This window comes from Passer montanus, unplaced genomic scaffold, assembly GCF_014805655.1.
Source record: "Passer montanus isolate IOZ18808 unplaced genomic scaffold, ASM1480565v1 scaffold11, whole genome shotgun sequence".
Taxonomy (NCBI): Eukaryota; Metazoa; Chordata; class Aves; order Passeriformes; family Passeridae; genus Passer; species Passer montanus.
In genome coordinates this window covers 20,835,318-20,855,978 of record NW_024357613.1, presented here as the reverse complement: position 1 = coordinate 20,855,978, position 20,661 = coordinate 20,835,318, and the positions used below count along the sequence as shown (strand labels likewise).

General features: G+C 34.4%; 1 protein-coding gene across 1 annotated transcript in view; it reads right to left on the bottom strand.

Moving 5' to 3' along the window:
* Nucleotides 1-20,661, bottom strand: part of EYS (eyes shut homolog) — a 708,088-nt gene that overhangs the window by 105,372 nt on the left and 582,055 nt on the right. Inside the window, exons 38-39 of the mRNA XM_039729652.1 lie at nucleotides 3,260-3,368; nucleotides 218-438 (exon numbers count right to left, since the gene is read on the bottom strand). Coding sequence (XP_039585586.1) covers nucleotides 218-438; nucleotides 3,260-3,368 — 330 coding nt within the window. The remainder of the gene's footprint in view (nucleotides 1-217; nucleotides 439-3,259; nucleotides 3,369-20,661) is intronic.

The following is a 20,661-nucleotide window of genomic DNA, read 5'->3' as shown; positions in this document are numbered from 1 at the left end:
ACAAAATATATATCCTGTGTGGACAATGTCATTATATTTCATATCACTTTTCATGCAAGAAAATAAAGTGTAACATCTCTCTGGCTGGCATGAAAATGTCACATTTTCTATTTGAAATTATCAGGACAAAGGATTGGTGATTATTTAATTACAGAGAAAATTATAGTAATTTTTCATCCAGAATGAATGATAAAACGGGTAAAGGAATACCTCTTACCTAGTGCAGGTTCCACCGTTGTGACATGGATGATAATCACATATTGGAACATTGCAGTTCTCAACATTCCTTCCTTCAAGAGCCTCATCTATGATGAACAACTCTTTGTGGTTAACTTGAAAATCTCTAATGCATCCTTTATAGCCATGTATCTGCCCAGCACATCGATGAACCTCCTCATGAACAGGAACCTTTCCAAGGAAGATTGATCCAAAGTTGATCTGCAGAAACAAAAAGAGAAATGTGATTTGTGATATTATTGTAAACAATGAAAGAATAATAGATACTGATAAAGGAAATAATCATTACTTGAAGATGACCCAGAACTCTGACACTTTCTGAAGCTATTCTTTTAAAAAATGTTGTTCTCTCTCTCTCTCTTTTTTTTTTAAATAATCCTTACAAAGAGGGTGGTTTAATGTGTGTTCTTATTTTCAAATATATAAGACAACATACATCCCTTGAAACACAAATTGGAATTCCCAGCCTTAATCACAGGGAACGGGGTAAGTTTTTTACATAGATTCCCTCATCCTATATGATGAGTTGTACATTCATGGCTGAAGTTTGGTGCAGGAACACATGAGAAGTTGAAGAATTGAAGACAATTCCTTTAAGACCTGGGACTTACAGGATCCCAAGATACAGGGAATACAGGAAAAAATATTTTTGTTTTTTTAATGAGTGACAGAAAATAGACTGCTATACTGAAGCCCAAGGGGGGAAAAAAAGGAAACTTTCACATTTCCAAAAGCCTGGAACATCCTTATAGAGGTCCAAAGAAACAATCACAAATTGTTCACACAGGGTCTGACCAAATCATATTAGTGTTCACTATGGTAATTCCTCTGTTGCCTGACTTAGAATTCAATCCCTTAATCATCACATATAAATAATCTGTGGTTCATTTAACACTCTGAATTCCACTCCTCAAGCTAATTCCTGACTTTCTGAAATTCTGACATGGGGCTTCATCATTCCTAAGTTCATTTGCTAACTGTCTGCCAATTCTTGGGAATTGAAAAAAAAATTGTACTTGTATCACACAGTGATGTATTTATTTGTACAATACTATTAGTCCAGAAAGAGGGTGACACTTAGCCCATTCAAGTCAAGCAGGAATAAACCAATGGAGTCAGAAATTGTCACAGCATATGTAAAACATGTGAGGGGGTAACTTATAGGGAAGAGGCCCTTCACTATCATATTCAGACACGTGTGAAGAAGTAGAAACAGGAGGAAAACATCCCATTTATTTATCTGGAATTCACACATCCATATGATTTTTGCTTTGCTGTTTCCACTATTACTTTTGTCAGTCCTGGAGCTATTTTGCTGACAATTTCAAGTGAAATTTTGTGATACAATGAATGTGAATACTGCCAGATATTCTTCTACTTAGTCTCTTTCATTCTGAAGGGAAAAATAAAAACACCTACTTCTTTTAGAGCATGGATAAATTAAATGAGATTTTTCATGCCAAAGGAATTCAAAGACATTGGCTCTGTACTTGTTGAATTCATTTCAGATCACTTGACTTTATCCCCTTCCAAACAAAGCTATGAAACACCACAGTGATAGACAAGATTTGTAAGTAGTGTTTGCAAACATTTTCTCTCTGCTTGTGAATCTCTTTCAAGAATTAAGCAAAGCATTGGACTGCATGATAAAGTGTCTGTGATTAAGAGCAGTGTTTTTAACACTCCGCTGGCAATACCATCTCCTTTATTATTTGGCTTATTTTACAAAAGCACTAACCTTGAGGGCAGATCCAGTGTATCACAGAACAACTTGAATAGGCTTTGCTCAGTTTCTAGCATCCCTGGATTTTATCATAATGTATTTGATGTTCAAGCTCATGTTACTACACCATAATGCACATAATGCACATTCTTTCTATAAAGGTCCTGTTCTGAATTTGACTGACTTAACCAGAGTATATTTTAAGGAGGCACAAAGAAAGAATTTCTGTAAGTGTTGTTAATAACATAAAAGGTTCAATATAGCATTATATCAATAACCTATGTAATACTCATATTTAACTTTTCAAATACTAATTTGAAAATATCTTTCTTCAGTTTTAGCCTGAGTAGTAAAAAGGATTATCTTGGGTAATAATGGGAAGATATTCATTAGACCTCTTAGTGATTAGAAATGTCTTTTTATTCTTTCTCTGTAAATAGAAGTTCTGGGAGATTAGGAGCAGATCTGTAAAATGTAATTGTTAGTCGTGAGAATTTGACATTCAAAATGCATACCACACAAGGGAAGAAATTCTGTTACAAACCAGCAGTGCATACTGTGAGATGCACATCAATATTAGCATCGCTACAGATAACTGACCTGTCTTCTAGTGAACAAACTTATAAAGCAAGCCATCAATCACAGTTCAAATTCTTGTCTAAAGACATTTAAAAATGTTTCATGCAGAAATAATCTTGCAATGAGAGAATGCATAACAAAGGCAATAAAAAGAAGACAAAGAATAACTGAAAAAATCAAGATTTGGGAAAGCTGACCTCTTGTCCATTCAGAATGAGTCTTCTGATACCAGTTTCAAAATGGAGACAGATATTTTTACAATACTATTCAGAAGCCAAGTCCTAGCAAAAAATACTGACACCAAATTAAATCACTGATGATTCATAGCTGTCCTCCACTTGACAGTGTAGCTTGTAACTAAAAAGTAACTAGAATTACTGCTTAATGATATCTGAATTATTCTAATAACCCCTTTACCCCTTGGGTAAATGAGACTGCTAATATACTTTTTTAAACTCTCATAGCATCCATATCCTTTTTATGGACTTTGTGCAGTAGGAATAGAGGCTTCAGAGTCAAATGAATGAAGAAATTAATGGATGTGTTGTGGTTGCTGGATGAGAAAAGACCTATTAGAAAGAATGATATTTGAAGAGGAATTATATTTCTTTCTTTAGAAGAAGTTAGAATATATCTATTCTCCTTTGAAAATAACTGTAGCACATATGCTGAAGAAATGTTCAAAGCAAATAGCTATTTTTTGATGTTTTGGAGACTCACCTGAGATGCTCGATGTGAGAAGGAAAGTCTGTGCTGTACAGGGGGGTTTCCATCTGCAGCCACTTCAATCATGCAGTAACCTTCAGGACTGCCCACAGGCAACATGTAGCTGTAAGGAAACAGAAGGTCCCATTGCTGTTTATACTGTTGGTCACGGAGTATTCAAACCTCACACAGAAAAGGTAAGGTGAAAGAGATGTTCATATTTCCATAAAGTATGAAAATCTTTGGACACTACTAATTTCAGTTTCATGGCTATTAAATTACTCAAGAGACAAAAGATGCAAGTTTCATCCACTAATGTCCCTCTTCTCTTAGCCTTCTTGCTATTCTTGACTAGTATTTGAAATATGTACAGAGAAAAGGTGAAAAAAATCTTTGAATATTTAAGTGGGCATTGATAAATTTTAAGTGCTAACTGGTTGACATACAGTCTCCCTAATACAGAGGATTGTTGGACAAGTGACATCAATGTTGAATGATGCTGAACAGCCTGTGCTGAAATTTCTTTTTCCTGACCTACAGAGGGAACAGAAATGGAATAAGAGATGAAAGGCTGCATACCTCTGAGCAGAAATGATGCAGTTATCACTACTTGGAAAGTGTGTTAGTGCAAACTTTGGTATTGAGCCTTGGAGATAAAGAAGAATGTGAGATTAAGGGAATTTGTGAAGTAAATGCTAGTGAACATTCAATAAAACGCTAAGAATTTCAGCCAAGTCACTATAATTATGTTTCTGGTATATGACTTTTAAGAACAACATTATATTTTTATGCAATATTTCACAAATGCTACACAACCAACTTCAAAAAAGTTTCTGAAAATAAATTTAATTTATTTATATAGACTACCACATTTTCCATTTCTTTTAGCTGAATGGTAAAGGTAAAGAATAAATGGTAAAGGACAATAATAGGGATCTCAGATATTGTTTTTTGTTGGGATAGATGAATGTTTATGTTATGCCATACACATCTGAAAGAGTTAAAATATTTTAACGCCCGTTGTGATCTGTACATTAGAAGCATTACTAATCATAGAAATTACTTCAGCATTGATAAAGACAAATTTACTCCTGGAGAAAACACATCAAGATGTACCATACTCTCAAATGGTACCTTTTTATATATCACCACCTGGTTGCTTGTATGCAGCTGCCATGGCATGTTTTATTTCAGGTTATGCCTTGAGTTTTGTGTCTCTGCTTCTGTTTCTAAAGTCTTACTTTTTCATCCTTCTCTCTGTAGATTCATTATGAAATTTAGAGTCTCAGTTTTCACCTCTGATGTTGTTGGAACATTGTATTGACATAAATGGATATAGTACTGTATAGTATGGACCCCTAATGAATATTTATCAATTCGCTGCAGTGATTTCTGAGTGGGTAGGACAAAAACAGTGCATTTACTCACTCACCTTATAGCTAGAACATCCACATCAGCAGCTGATCCTTACATATTCATAAATCCCACCTTTCCAATGGTCATATCACTGCTAGTTCACAGCTAAATCAGTCAATACTAATTCATTGACTTTTCACTGTACTCCAATACATGGGGTTGAAATGTGCTAAATTACTTCTACCTTGTAAGCATGTAACACATTCATTATTTTTGAATCTTTCTTTAAAAGTCTGAGATGTTTGAATGGCATTTTTTATTATTGCCTTCTGAAATGTGATCTACGACTCTAGACTACTCAAATGAGTTTGAAAAATATTCATTTTTTATTTATAATTTTTGGCTAAAAGAGAGTCATGTTGTTTAGGTATTCTGAATTGCATTCCTTCTTGAAAAGTCTGAAGTTAGCATAATATTTTTATTTTAAATATAGGGAGCCAGAAACAGTGCCTGCTGTTTTGAAGACCATCTGATTTGTACAATTTCATTATAAATAATGAATTCAGTAAACAGAAGTTTCTCCCTAATAAACAATGGATGTATTGACAGATATTTGGTGATTTCCTTTTAGGTACTTGAAATAAGGACAGTTTTGGAGAAAGTGCTTCCACTGTTGTGTTTTCCAACCAATTCTTGAAATATAAAATATTCTTTGAATTTGATTTATTATTTCGACTCATATTTAAGTTGCTGGAATTATGTCAGTAAGTCAGGGTGTATAAAGATAACTTTCTTAGATAATAGAAAATCAGGTCATTTAAGATTCTCTCTCAAGAGAAACAAACTCACAGCCTTTTCTTGATGTGTTCTGCTCTGAGTGGATACTGTAGTAGAGACCTGACACACTCATAGCAAATCCACCCTCTGCCCCTGCCTTGTTCCTGCTTTTCAGAAAGATTTCTGAAGTCTGCATGCTTCTTTTTCTAAATAACCTATTATAGCATGTTACAATGGTCCAGCCCACAAAGAAGGAAAGTTTAAGTGAAGTGGCAAAATTAATTAAGAAGAATGCTCATCTAGAGAAAAATAAAGAACAATGAGGTCTGTGTCAGTATGACCATCTTCAAGCAATTAGCCAGCCATTCAGCATTGTAAGCTTCCATTGCAAATGACTTGTGTACACATTCTCACTGTTTTGTACACAGCATTTATATTGTTTTTGTCCTTTACTAGAGGAAAAAAGTGCAAGATTAAATAAAGGTGCAACTAAAATAAGCCTTAAAGACTGCTTGATACTGAAAAGTTCTTTATTTTAGGAATCTTTAAACAGCACCTTATTATACAGTGATTTTGATCATTAGATCTTAACTTCACAAAGGACATAGAGGTGTTTTTCTTTTTCTCTAACATGCGGCAATGAAATCTCAAAGAGCAGAGCAGATTTGTTTGATGTCAGCCAATAGATTTGTGACTGAGTCATGAGAATAAAACCACAGGCTACAAGCAGAAACCTACTGCCCTGTATTCTGGAGTGCATGTTAGGAACGCACTCCATGCTATTTCTTCAGCATTTGTTTCTTTGTAAAGATTTCCAATGAATTAATACTTGACATTTTTCTCTGGCTTGTCATGGTAGAGAAAACCTGTCATTTGAAATGTGAACAAAATGGATATTTTTCATGCTTATGTTACCACAAAATTAGGACTGTTTGAATTTGCTAGATTACTTAAGTATGCCTAGAATAGCTTTTAGAAAGAGACAGACCATGGAAAATAATAGTCCAAAAGACAGATTTCTTAGAATATTATAAACATTTGAAAAAAAAGTCAATTAAACCATAAATGCTGTCTCAGTCTTTATTATAGCATTAGGCCCAGAAAGTGCTATGACATGGAAACATGTAAAATATAATCATATTAGTTTTTTAAAACAATGATGGAAAAAAGTAGGGACTTAAAATATTCTGTCACAGAAATTACTCGAACTAAATTACCATTAATGTTGCTCTATAACCTAGTTATAATTTTCTTATAATCTACGTTTAAATCTGTCTTAATCTTGCAATTGAATAAATGCAGTTGTATTATTTCATGCACCTCACAGAAGATTGAAATCCATTAGAAAGCAGAAAATGAAACTGATGATTTATTCTCTTGACATTTTTTCTTTATTTTTCTAATTAACCTCATATTATGAGATACTGACCTCACATTATGAACACCTGAGATGAAAGTGGCTAATCACTGACATCTTTAAATTTTGAAGTATTTTTAGTTCAGTGGTGTTTTTCACTCGTTTAGATGCTGAAGGCATTTCAGTCCATCTGCCTTGCATGTCAGTGGCATATTCTGGCTGCACTTAAAGCCAGCATATTTTTCCCTCCAGAGACAGTGACAGGAGAGAATGCAACATGATTCCTACGATAATTTTGTCAGGCAGCAGAATTGTGATTCATTCATATCACACTCATAATGGTATACAAAGGATTCACAGGGAGGTAAAGAATTGGGTGTGTGAGAAGTAGTTATAGGAAATGTGTATATGTGGAGGACATATGGGCAAGATTATGCAGACTAATCTTAACAGGTCTGGAACCATGTGAAACCCAGCCTGTTCCTGGAGATGGTACGATAAGGCCTGATGAGTTTAAATATTTATTTCCACAAATTTGAAATGAGAAGGTGTTCAGCCTTCTTATTTGCTCTAGGCTTAGAAAATCGTGATTTTTTTCATAGTGGCTGTGGATTTTATATAAAGTTAAGAACAAGAATTACAAAGGATTTGCTATTTTTTTACAAAAGACTCATGAACTTCAACAGGTGCAAAACAGCAGTTATAGACTTTGTCATTAATAGTTGCATGTTTATTAATTATGTGCATGAACACTGGATTTCTAACAAAGTGCAATGTGTACCTCACACACCCATGACACAATCTGGATATTAGGTATTGGATTACTTTAGGTCTGGAACTGGTAGTCAAATAAATCCTCTTAAGCTTCCTAAGATTGGGGCGCCTCTAAATCTCGTATGATCTTGCTCAAGTAAATGTTTTAATTTAAATTACCATAGATTTCTCCAGCTGGAAATAAAATCATACTTTTTTTCCTTTCTAGCTAGTCACCAGGTGGCACTAAAGGAGCACAGTAGAAAGCCTGAATGCAAAATGCCTGCTAATGTCTCTTCTAATAATTGGAAAGACTGACTTAAGCTCTAATTGATAGCATGATTGCTTCAGCTTCCAGTTATATCAAGGGAAACACAGTAAAGTATCTTAAACTGATTACATATTTGACAATATGGATGAGAATAGGTTCAGAGACTGGAACTTCTGGAAGACTTTTAACTGCTTTCATGCATTACAACTACTCAATGTAATCATGTAAAAATGGTGCATTCACAGTTATGTAAACACACTTGAGAAAGTTGAGTTTATAGCAATTATATTTTCTATATAATGCTGAAGGTGCAGCCAAATTTATAAAAGATTAAGAAGTATAGCAAAATTAAATTGTCATATCAGCAGATATAAATAACCCCAGGCATTATAAAGAGAACCTTTGTTTTTATCCAAGCTAAATAATCACAGTAAGAGTGTTTCTGAACAAAGACCTCACACTGCTAGCAAAGCAGGGTTTATGGTCTTCTGAAAAATTATTAGAAACTGGCTACACCACTGTCCATTTTATAATGCCATAATTGGAGGACTACAATTAGAACTACTTGCTATTTTTCTCCCTACAATTTGAAAAATGCTAGCCCAGCTTAACAGTTGAACACAGAAAAAAAATCCCCACAAAAATCTCTTTACTAAAAAAAGTATTGATATTAAAGACATAAAATAAAAGGGTCCTGCAAAACACTGAAATAGCGGCTTCATTTATACCCTTGATTTACCAGAGCAGTTGTCAAGGGAACACCTAACCAACTGTCAAGTATTACAGGTGATTTTTCAAGAATGGTGATTTTACTTTTGACTGAGCATATTCAATTCACAAGCGTGAAAATATGTGTTGTGCCTTGCAGTTTTAATAATCTCTTAATACTTTTCCAAAATTCTTGCACTTACTACCTTTTATCCTCTTAAAAATATATTTCTAAAAATTCGATTATTTTAAAAACCACACCTTCACTTCCCAAAAATTAACTTTAACATAGTTCTTCCGTGGAAATGTTGTCATGTCTCTTTATCATCTTTTATTTCAGTAAGGTCAAATTTTGGTATTTCTTACCAGTTTCAATTGCAACCCTCAGAAGTGACAATTATAAAAATGAATGCTGCATTTTATGTCTGACATTTTATTTGAAATCAATGAAACATATTTCATAACTTCCAGCAATTCAACATTAATTCTCAGGTTTTCTAGCTGCTGCAAACTGACCAAATAGTAAAAGTCTACAGAGAGGGATAGAGAAAAGGAGACCAAGGAGAAGAGTACATGAAAACACGGAAGATGGAAAACCCCAAATTACTTTGACTCCTGAAGTGTCTTGCAGGAGTCCCTTGATAGCCCTTTCTTTAGGAAAAAAACCTAAACAAGCCACACACAAAAAGAGGTGTGTGTACTTTGGGAACATATTAGGGAATGACAAACTTCCAGCTGACCGCGGACTTGTTTGAAATTTGCTGCTCCAGCTGTATGTACATAAATCTCTGGGCCCTGATGGGACTCATCCCAGAGTACTGAAGGATGTGGCCAGTGACATCACAGGACCTTATTCTGGGAATTATTGTAAAGCATCTGAAAAACAACAACCTCGCTGGACAGAGATACCATGGGTTCATGAGGAGAAAGTTTTGCTTAACCAACTTAATCTCCTTTCAGCACTAGGTCAGCCACCAAGAAAAGAGAGTAGATGTGGTGCATTTGGATTATAGCAAAGTTTTCAGTATTATTTCCCAGAGTATCCTCCTGGATAAAATGTACAGAGCACAGCGAAATCCATAACACATTGGCTGAGCATTTGGCTCAGAGAGGTGTTAAAAGGGGTTGCATCAGGCTGGCAGCCAGTTGCCAGTGGGCTGCTCAGGGCTCAGTTTTAGGGCCAGTGTTCTTAAATATTTTTATTAAAGATCTGGACACAGAAATTAAATACACATTAAAGTGAATTTGCTGACAACACTAAACTCAGGGGAGCTGTGGACCCCTTCTGGGGCAGAAAGGCTTTACAGAGATGTCTGGATAGACCAGAGAGCTGGGCAAGCACCAACCATCTGAAATTTAACAAGAGCAAGTGCCAGCGTCTTCACCTGGAATTGTTGTTACGTATACAAACTGGGGTTTGAGAGGCTGGAGAACCACTCTGTATGAGAGAAATCTCAGGATCTGAGGTCATGGCAAGTCAAATACAGGCCACCAGTGTACTCTGGCAGCCAAAGGAGACAACTTGGGGTGCATTAGGCACAATATTGTGAACCAGCTGAGGGAAGTCTCACTCTACCCTGTAGTGGAGCAGAGACGCATCTCAAGTACTGCATGCAGTTTTGAGGGGTCTCAGTAGAGAGGGATGTAAAGTTATTACAGTGTGCTCAAAGGAGACTGACTAAGATGGTGAAAGGCCTCGATGGCAAGACTTAAAAGGAGTGTCTGAGGTCACTTGGTTTGTTCATCTTGGAGAAAAGAAAGATGAGGAGTATTTTGCCTTTTTCAAGGCAATGAAATTTTCACGGGGAGCGGGGTAAGGCAGATCATGCTCTCTCTTTGGTGACCAGCAGCAGGACACAAGAAAATGGAATGAGCTGACCTGCATCAAATGAAGTTCAGATAGAACATTAGAAGAAGTTACTTCACTGAGAGGGTGGTCAGTCACTGGAGCAGGTTCCCCAGGAGAGTGGTCATGACACCCAAACATCAGAGTTCAAGGAACATCTGGATGCTCTTAAGTGTGTAGTTTAATTTTAAGTAGTTTTGTAAGGAGCAGGGAGCTGGAATCAATAATCCTTAGGGGGCCCTTCCAATCTGAGAAAGTCAAAGAATATCTTTTTATCATAGAATCATAGATTCATGGATTCAAAAATTGAATTGGGTTGGAGATGACCTCACAGATCACCTAAATCCAACCTCTCTGCCATGGCCCTTCGAGTAGACCAGGCTGCTCAAAATCTCATTCAACCTGGCCTTGAACACTTCTACAGGTGGGGCATCCATGAATTGTCTGTGCATCCTCTCCCAGTGGCTCACCACAGTCATAGTGAAGAATTTTTGCCTTGTATCTAATCTACACCTGCCCATTTTCAGATTGAAGCCATTCCCCCTTGTCCTGTCACTCACTATATGTGCTTATAAAAAAGAACCTGTTTTCTATTTTTGCTATGGGGGTACTAGTAGAATTGAAGAAAATAAGGAAAACAAATACCCTTTACCTTCCCAAATACTACTTACTTTGCAGAGAAGATGCAATTTCTTCCTTAATATTGGTATACAGGGTTTTTTTGGTACATTATACGGAATCTAAGAAAAAAAAACCCAATCCAATGTTTTTGTATAAGCATGTTAGCAGCTGAAAATGGTAATACCTACATTAGGTGAAACAGATACTGTTTATGTTACATTCTACTTAGCTTGGTTTATGCTTCATTTACTCCAGCTCTGCTAGTCCAACAGTCAAGTTTATGATCCTTTAGTATACTGGCTAATGGGACTCTTTCTAACGCATATATTGCCAAGCATACTACAGGCAGCATACACCCAAGGATCATTTATTTCAATGGAATGCTTTCTTCAACATATATATTTTATGAATCATGACTTTAAAGATATGTGTTCCCAGAAAGGATCTTTAAAGGAAAGTATAAATTCTGCTTTTAATAATATCCTTGAAATTCCATTTACTTCATGGGGATTTCACTGGTTTAAACACAATACATCACTGTGCTGTGACAACCATCACTGTGCTGTGACAACCATCACTGTGCTGTGACACCTCCATTTTACACATGCAAGAATAGGAATAACATAAAGATTCTGGAATAATTAGTGCTAACATTTAGGCAGAGTTTTGAAGTTACAACAAAATTGAACTTTTATTACAATCATTACCACAGTCATTATTGCTGTTCATGATCACAACAGTATTGAAAGAACAGATTGTTACAAAATTGATCCTGGCAGAACACACCAAGTCCTACAAAAATCTTGTGCTCTAATCTGAGTTTCAGGACTAGAAGTTTGTATATAGAAGAATAAAGAATATATATTGTACTTGTATTTATGTCTGTTGGATCATAAGACTTCATAGTGCATATTGTGAGCTTTTTTGTCTGTTAGAAGAGTTAGTTGAGATTTCCTGCTGATAAACACCCTGTGTTTCTAAACCCAGTATCCACCTTCAAGACTGAATACCATTGCTTTCTCCTGCTTCTGACTGCTTTGCCTCAGGTTCATCTACCAACTGGGTATTTGCTGCACTTGAACAAGGCTGTTTAATTTTTGTTATGGCTACCTTTACCTTCTCTTTGAGTCTTCATTATATCAAAGAAAAAGACTTCTACTCTTCTATTCTTTGGTGCTACAGAGATGAATACTCCTTAGGGAAGGTGCTTGTGGTCTTTTGCACAGCTCATTCTTACCATGTAATCTAGCTTCTCTAATTCACTGATTTTTAATATAGGTGTAATTGCATTCAAGCAATTTTATTAAAAATTATATAATGTCTGAAAAGAAAGTTGGCTTTCCTCTTTCAGTAAAAAGCCTCCAGATAAAGCTTATGCAACAGCTAGTACAAAATATGTAAGACATGAAAATTCAACTATAATCTTCACTGAAAGAATATGCTGGTGTGAAAATAGAAAAACCCTTTTTCTTTTTGAAGAGTCACTAGATAATAAGTTTTGGACAGTTCTTGCCTTAAATGGAGATGAAATAATTTTAGCAAACAAAATGACTGTGATAACCTATTACTTCAAAAGTCATATGCCTTTGTCTCTGAGAAATGGGAAAAGTTGTCTAGAACTAATAGGTAATACTGGGGAATTAATTTAGAAAAAGCCAAAATAGTCTTTAAGTGCAATGATGCAATATGACAGTGATGAAGACTGGAAGAATTTGGAAGACTTCTGCTAAATAATAAATAAAATTTGATTGAATAGAACATATGAATGCTAATTAAAAGAGTACCCTAAAAAGTACCAACTCAGATGTCTTTTAGTCTCAAGCAAAATGTGACACTATCAAATCACTCTGACCACTATTAGGCATTTCCATCTTTTAAAGTACAAGATCACTTGTAGGTAGAGTGATTTGGAACACACTGAAAAGGATCATGTGTTTGGATCATGTTTCTGTTTAAGAAAACATTAATATCAGTAGAAGCAGAGTATAACTTCATATAAGAAATATTCAATATTACCACCTGGTGAGCAAATAAACAGTGTTGTAAGACTGGCAAAATGTGAAAAGAGGTCTTGGTAAAACTTTAAATTTCAAAACCTGTCTGCATTGTTGCTTTGGTATCACATCTTAACACTATTTTTATGCTATTTATCTACCTACCAGGTAACTAAATCTCATGGATATGAATAGATTGTGAAAATAAAGAGAAACAAGAGAACAGTTTATGTACATTTAGAAGCAATGGTCTCATGTGAAGTGACTATGAGATGCAAAGTTTGAAGAAAGTACGCATATACAAATATTTCTGACAACAACCAACATTTAAAAATTTTTCTTATGTGTACACAACTTATGTATGCATAATTTGTGCTTTTTAGAATGGTTAAACCAGAACAAAGAGAAGAATAAAGGGAAATAACATATCCAAACCACCATATTTTGGGCAGGGGTAAGTTTCTCTCAAGACATTAAGAAAAAGGTGAAATCATACAAATGCTAAGGGTTCAATTATTTTAACACCTCACTAAGAAAACACGACAAAAAAAAAACATTGGAAAAGTGCTTGAAGGGACACATAGTAAACAATCATCTCCCCTTCCCCTAGGAGGGCTGTCACCCCCAGCAGCAGAGAGACTCTTCTGGAGCTAGCAACAGCTTGGTATTGTACTAGAGCATAGGAATTAATTATTATGTTTAACCATCCTCAGATATAGTCTTCCATCTATTGTCTTACATAAGTCTGATCCTATGAATGAAAATTAGGAAGCCACTTGACATGTGAACAAAGCTCAATCAATGCAGTGTTGTACAGATAATTGCAATACTACAATGATCTCCTGTTGAGGATCTTTTCTTACCTATTACAGACAGAAGAAATACAGTAACATACATTACTTCTCCCAGGCAGCACTAATTAATTTTATTTTCCATATTCTGATGATCTAAAATGAACTGTTTCCTCACCTCTACACAGGAAAACTATGAGAAAAATAGGTTAAGCAATGCAGTTAATGAGAATGTAACTCTTCAATTTGAACACCAAAAGAAGGAACAATTTATATACTAGTACAGGAAATCCTGGGTAGATTGAAGAATAAAGACCTTCTATTGCCAACTAGTGGAAACCCTGAGATATTGACTGGCATATTTATTAGTACTCAGGACCAAGAGACGCCCTACTGTATTTCGGTTTTACACATATAAGTATCAATTGGGAAAAAAAAGAAAGATTGTATTTTGCTTTCAGACTCCTTAAGGCTCATCTCTTCTAATCCTTTGTAATCTTAAACCTTTGGACCTAGGAGCTACTGTCACATTTCTCTAATTATGACTTAGGCAAACTTTATGTGCCAGCTTCTCATAGTGATATTCAAATATTCAAACAGCCTGTTCTTGGTCCCTTCTGGTGACATTCTCAGAAGCATGCCAGTAGGAAGAAAGAAATAGTCAGACACTTAATCTGTTTTATAATTCACAACTGCTGAAACAACTATATCTTCTGCTCAATTCTTCTATAATATTCTGTGAATTCCTAATTCAGTTGAACCAATTAATATCAGGTGTAAATATGGCAAGAGAAAGTGAGTCAGGGCATACATAGCTAAAGGTATGTAAAAGGTATGTAAAGGTATGTAAAACAGGACATTTAGTTCTCCACTGTATTGCTTAAGAATGGAATGTACAAATATATTATTGCCAAATAAATATATTATTTTATTTCTATATTTATTATTATTATATTATTATATATTATTTTAATATTATTATAATATTATTATATATAAATATAAATATATATCACTATATCATTATTATATTATTATATATTAATATTATTATTATTAGTAGGAAGAAAGAAATAGACACTTAATCTGTTTTATAATTCACAACTGCTGAAACAACTATATCTTCTGCTCAATTCTTCTATAATATTCTGTGAATTCCTAATTCAGTTGAACCAATTAATATCAGGTGTAAATATGGCAAGAGAAAGTGAGTCAGGGCATACATAGCTAAAGGTATGTAAAAGGTATGTAAAGGTATGTAAAACAGGACATTTAGTTCTCCACTGTATTGCTTAAGAATGGAATGTACAAATATATTATTGCCAAATAAATATATTATTTTATTTCTATATTTATTATTATTATATTATTATATATTATTTTAATATTATTATAATATTATTATATATAAATATAAATATATATCACTATATCATTATTATATTATTATATATTAATATTATTATTATTAATATATTATAAATCTATTATTGCCAAATAAAAGTTTTCTATTTATGACAAGAATTATCACTAGCACATTATTTGTGTTAAGCATTACTTGTGCTGTCACAAGCAAGGGGCCATGGAAACTGCAGAGAAGGGTAATGCACCATTTGTAACCCAAATAAAACTGGAAATGAATAACTGATCTTTCATATTAAGCCATAACACCAGTTAAGACAGTTATCTCTTCATCTGCAATCTTCACCAGCCTTGTGTCTCTCCATTTGACACCACCAGTAAGAAAGAAGGTAAGGTCTTGTCATCATAATCCCTTCAGGCCCTCTTCAGTACAGGTAAGAATAACTGATTTTTGGAGAAATGAGAGGCATCATTGCCAAAAGTGCTGGTCATGTTACAAATCTTTTTTCACAAAGCATGGACAACTCACCTGAAGTCAATAATATAAGGCAGAGATATTAAATAACACTCCCACTTACCAGACTTAAGATTTATTGATTTGTGAAGCCTAATGGCCACAGAATGTAGCCAGTTCATTGCATTTAAATGGTTTTTGACAGATATTTATTGCTTTGAACACAAAAAGGAACAGAACATAGCACACTTCTGATTTCAGAATACATTCATAAATACAGAATTGCACAGAACTTGAAGCTCATCGTTGTCATCTAAACTGATTAAAGTTCTGTACTCATCTTTATCTGGACCAGACTCATTATGTGTTTTGTTACAGTCTGCTTTTGATAACACATGTGCTGCATTTTCCCCCATCAGAACAAAAGCATGAGCTTTAGAACTGCTCTGTCAAAGAAATTAAGAATCTCATAACAATTTATTGTGTATTTTGTACTTGTACCTATCTAAATCAAAGTATCCAACACAAACAGCTAAGAACATTTTACTGAACTATAACCAATTATTTTTAAAGAAAAAAGAGACTGCTTTATGGTGGGGCATTTATACACATTTTAGCTGCAATCTTAGACATACATGAGTGTACAGGATGCTTATTGCCTATTTGAATATCAAAAGGCATAATATAGTTTATAATGCCATTTGGATGTGCTTCAGCAGAACCTACCTAAATAGCCAGATGTATTTTCCTAGTGTATTAGAAATGTCACTCCTACTGTTTCTGTTCACTTTGTTTGTTGATATATTTGAGCTGAAATGTGTTATTTGAAAAATAAATACTGCACAAGATTCGTGAATATAAACTGCAAAAAAGAAAAGCAAGGTAAATATAATACATTTACTTTGTAGATGTAAATGTGTATTCACAGACCATCTTTTAGGAAATTTTTTGTTTTTTTTAAACAAAATAGATTACTTTCATCAGATTGTAGAAACAAAAAGTATGAGTTCATGAAAAAAAGCAATCTTCTATGATGTGAAATGGGCCAGATTTCTTCATGGATAGTCAAAATCTTACATAGGCCTTTCACAAGATTAAATTTTATGAATGTAAGTCATTAAGGAAATTGTGGATGTGTAAACAAGCACCATAATGCCTGTTGTTGTGGATGTAAAAACTAGTTTTGCTTACAGATGAGGTTCTTTTTTTCTTAGTTTTGATGCCAAATTTTCCAGTTATATATTATAAATGCAACTACACACATATTATGTTTGGAAATGTTAGAAATTATTTCACCACAAAACTACCGTGTGATTAACTATATCGTTTCAGAGAGCTGCCTAGTTGTATTAACCATGTAGATACTTCAGGTCAAGATTGAAGCACTGAAAAATGTATCAATTATCAGAATTAACATTTCTAACTGACAAAAATTAACTTTAGATTGTCTCTAATTAGCAACAAATTAAATCATGCAAATCTGGGATTTACCAGTTACCAGTTATATTCTCTTCTTTGTAGTGTTAGCCCTAATAGAAAGCATTTTAAATTAGTATTTGCAGAGCGGGAATCTCTGCAGACTGAGGCAAACCCTAGGAGGTTGTGCTGGAAGATTCTTTTCCTCTGAAGGACCCAGTGAAAAACTTCATTATTTCCCTGGCTCACACTGAGCAGTAAGGGATGCCATGGGTAACTGACTTCCAGACAGACAATGCAATGCTCAGCAAGAAATTTTTTACCCACTTAGCTGATCTTGATATGAGGGTGTTAGGAGAGCCTTGAAAGGAATGCTCAGTCTGAATGGCAGTGTATTTTGGGAAAGACCTTTACTTATCCAACATAAGTTATTTTTAGAAATTATTTTAGTTTTCATCTATGTACCCCAGAATCCTGTGAACAATAATGAATTTAATAATAAAAAGATCTCTGTAAATCTTGTATCACGGGGAAGGACCTGATGGAGATGAACAGACTTGCCCAAGATGTTGTCCGAAGAATGCCAGATATGTCAGGTAATGAGTGCAGGTTCTGTGATTGTCATGCTTTTATTGATCTGATGTGAATTTGCTAGAAATTAGGATGAATCAATCTAAACAGAAATTGATTTTAAAGAACATACCCATTGCACTTATTAAATTGCAGCAGTCGAATAGTTGCCTGTTTTCAGTCAATATTAAGTGCTTTTCTTAATGATGAACCTGGAAAACTTCACCTGCTATGCATCTGCCTCTCATTTGTGTGCCAGAGGAAGACAGCTGGCAGGAAGATAGGGTGAGCAGATTAGGTCACCTAATTCTATCACTGTTTACATTAAACAACTATTGCACTGGTTTTTCCAAATTAAAAAACAAAACCCAAAACAAAAACAAAAATAAAAACCAAATAACCATAAAAACAAAAACAAAAGCAAAACAAAACAAAACCAACCAAACAAACAAAAACCAAAACCAAACAAACAAGGAAGTAAACAAACAAAACCCCCAACCAAAATAGGCTGCTGTTTGGTCAGGAAGGAAAAAAAAAAGCCCACACACCTGTGCCTGACATATGAAAGGCAGGATACCTGCTGAAGATTCAACTATAATATGTGCTGCACATAATTAGATAAGCAGAATACATTGTGTAGAGAATCAGTTATGGAAAATCTACTTCACAAGTACTTATTTTTTTTTATTTTCCCTGTCTTCCTTTTATCATCATTTCTTATTCAGAAAAGGTTGAGGGAGCAAAGGAAGTTCTATGTTTGTCCTCTGTTGTCAGAGCTGAATATTGATACAACAGCTTGGGCAGCTAGGCAAGAAACCAACCTTATTTGGCTTGAATCAGATACAAACTACATTGACATAAAAAGAGAGCATTATTATTTCTAGAGGGAAAACTGAAATGGAAAGAGGAAAAAGCTTATTAAGTAAAGTTTTAATTCTCATCTTTGATCAACTGAACATTTTGGAATCTTCTATACATGATATGATTTAAGGCACAGTATTTTTACAGGAGATGTTCGTTGGAGCTCATAGGAAACCATTCTCAGCTATCTGGGATTAAAATGAGCAGGAATACTCTAAGCTACTGACATGTAAAGTATTTCAACAACTCAATATGCAGTTTGGAAGACTAAAAGATCTGAAATTTTGTCTGCTTTTTGTTTAAAGGTATGCAAAGTGATTTGGAAAGTATAGAATATGTACACAAAGTTTTCCCAGTTATTAGGCAATGTAATTTATTTCATCATCTGAAGATGCACAGTACTATTCTGTGAAAGTTGTAGGTCACAAAATGTTATTTCATGTTTAGTCCAAGAACTTGTGTAGGGTGAGATGAGATATATACTAGTTTCTTGCAGCTCATCTTGAATTTAAACTGAACAATTCTGTGCTGCTTCATTTCCCACTCAATCTAGCTGTAAATGTTTTGGCCCTTTGGTAGTCTGTACTCAGTATTCAACCTTTGGTGTACTTAACTGTCTTCCTGCTCATAACTGAGAAAAATGGCAGCAGATTTTGAGTAGTTTAAAAAGAAAAAGTACAAAAGGAAAAAACACAAAACATCATACCAAGTGAGAGCAAAAACACAAGTTCAGCATTCACTACTATAATAGTACATGACTGAGGAGATAAAAGTTACCAAAAAATCTCACAACCTTGCTGCTAACTTGTCAGACAACATGATTAGCTATAGTAAAAATTGTATGAAAAAAATCACTTAATTACTTTAAATCACAAAGCAATGATATGAACTAATTCTTATAGTGTTGATGAATTGAATAATGTTTGTCTTTTACACATTAACTCCTCAGAATAAGAATGAGAGGAACTTTCATAATCTAGGCCTCTCTTTGGATCCAACTGCCATAGTTGCTTGAGTGGTGTAATATTTCATATTTAATCTACTGTTAATAAGGGGCATTTTTATTCAATATGAAACTGTGCTGCTGCTAAAAAGAATGGTGCCCAATTGAAGAAATTGTTCAGGGAGTGTAACTAGTGATCTGACCTGACTAAAAAAAAATTTCCAAATCCCTCAAAAGATAATTTTGTCAACAAATAAGCAGAATTTCTACAGCAGTTCACAACTAATCAAACCAAGTTAATAACTTTTCTGTTTAACTGCCTGCTTAGTAAGACTGACATTATCTTCCTGAACAAAGAGGGCTTTAATAAGAGATATTAATTCCAAAAGATGTAAGATGCTGATCAGTGTAAAAAACACATATATATATTGTCTGAAAATACATTATGTGAAATGCAATATATGTAATAATAGATGGCTATTTACTATTCCATATGAATGAATGTTCTTGTATTGGAAGGTGTGAATACCTTAATACTATTGGATTACTTTTTAGCATTCCAAGACTCTTTGCCATTTTAATATAGACAAAAAAAATGGCCATACTGAGAGCATTTCTTTATTATTAAATAGATAATTTCACAATTATTAAATATGGGGGTTTTGTTCTGGAAAACAGAAAAGAAAGAAAGAAACAAAATCCCAAAAATGAAACCCAAAAACTTTCTGGTTGAAATTTGAAGATTAAAGTGTTTTAAAAGGAACCAGATGAAATTATATGGACTTTAGAAAGCATTCATAGCCCCTGGAGACAAATGTGGTATTGTTGGTTAGCAAGACCTACAATACCACATCAACCTCAGTGCATCACACACTGACTCCTAAAACTGAAAAACACAGATATACATTTGGCATAGGCTGCTGCTGAGATTGTCTGCATCAAGCAATCAGCAAACTCCAGTCACGTGTTAACTTGAGCCTTTTTTCCCCTCATATATCCCCACCTTAAATTTCCAGTAAAACTGCTTGTGTTCCGACTTCTCCATATAAGAATTGAAGAAATGTCATTTAAAAAGCAGTAAGTGTCAGATTCACTACCCATGAAATACATAAAGAAATCTTGAAAGATTACGGGTTTAAGTATTTGATTGTAATAAATCCATAAAAACAAAGCAATGTGCTAATTTCTTCTGTTAAAAGTGAAATAAAAACTCAGTCTTAATAATCAATACCTTCCTCTTTGTCTGGTTGAGGATGAGTACCCTTCAGCCAAGAAAAATATTGGTCAGAGCATACCTTGGCTTGTGCCAGGCACAGACTGGCGTTCAGTTTTGTGTT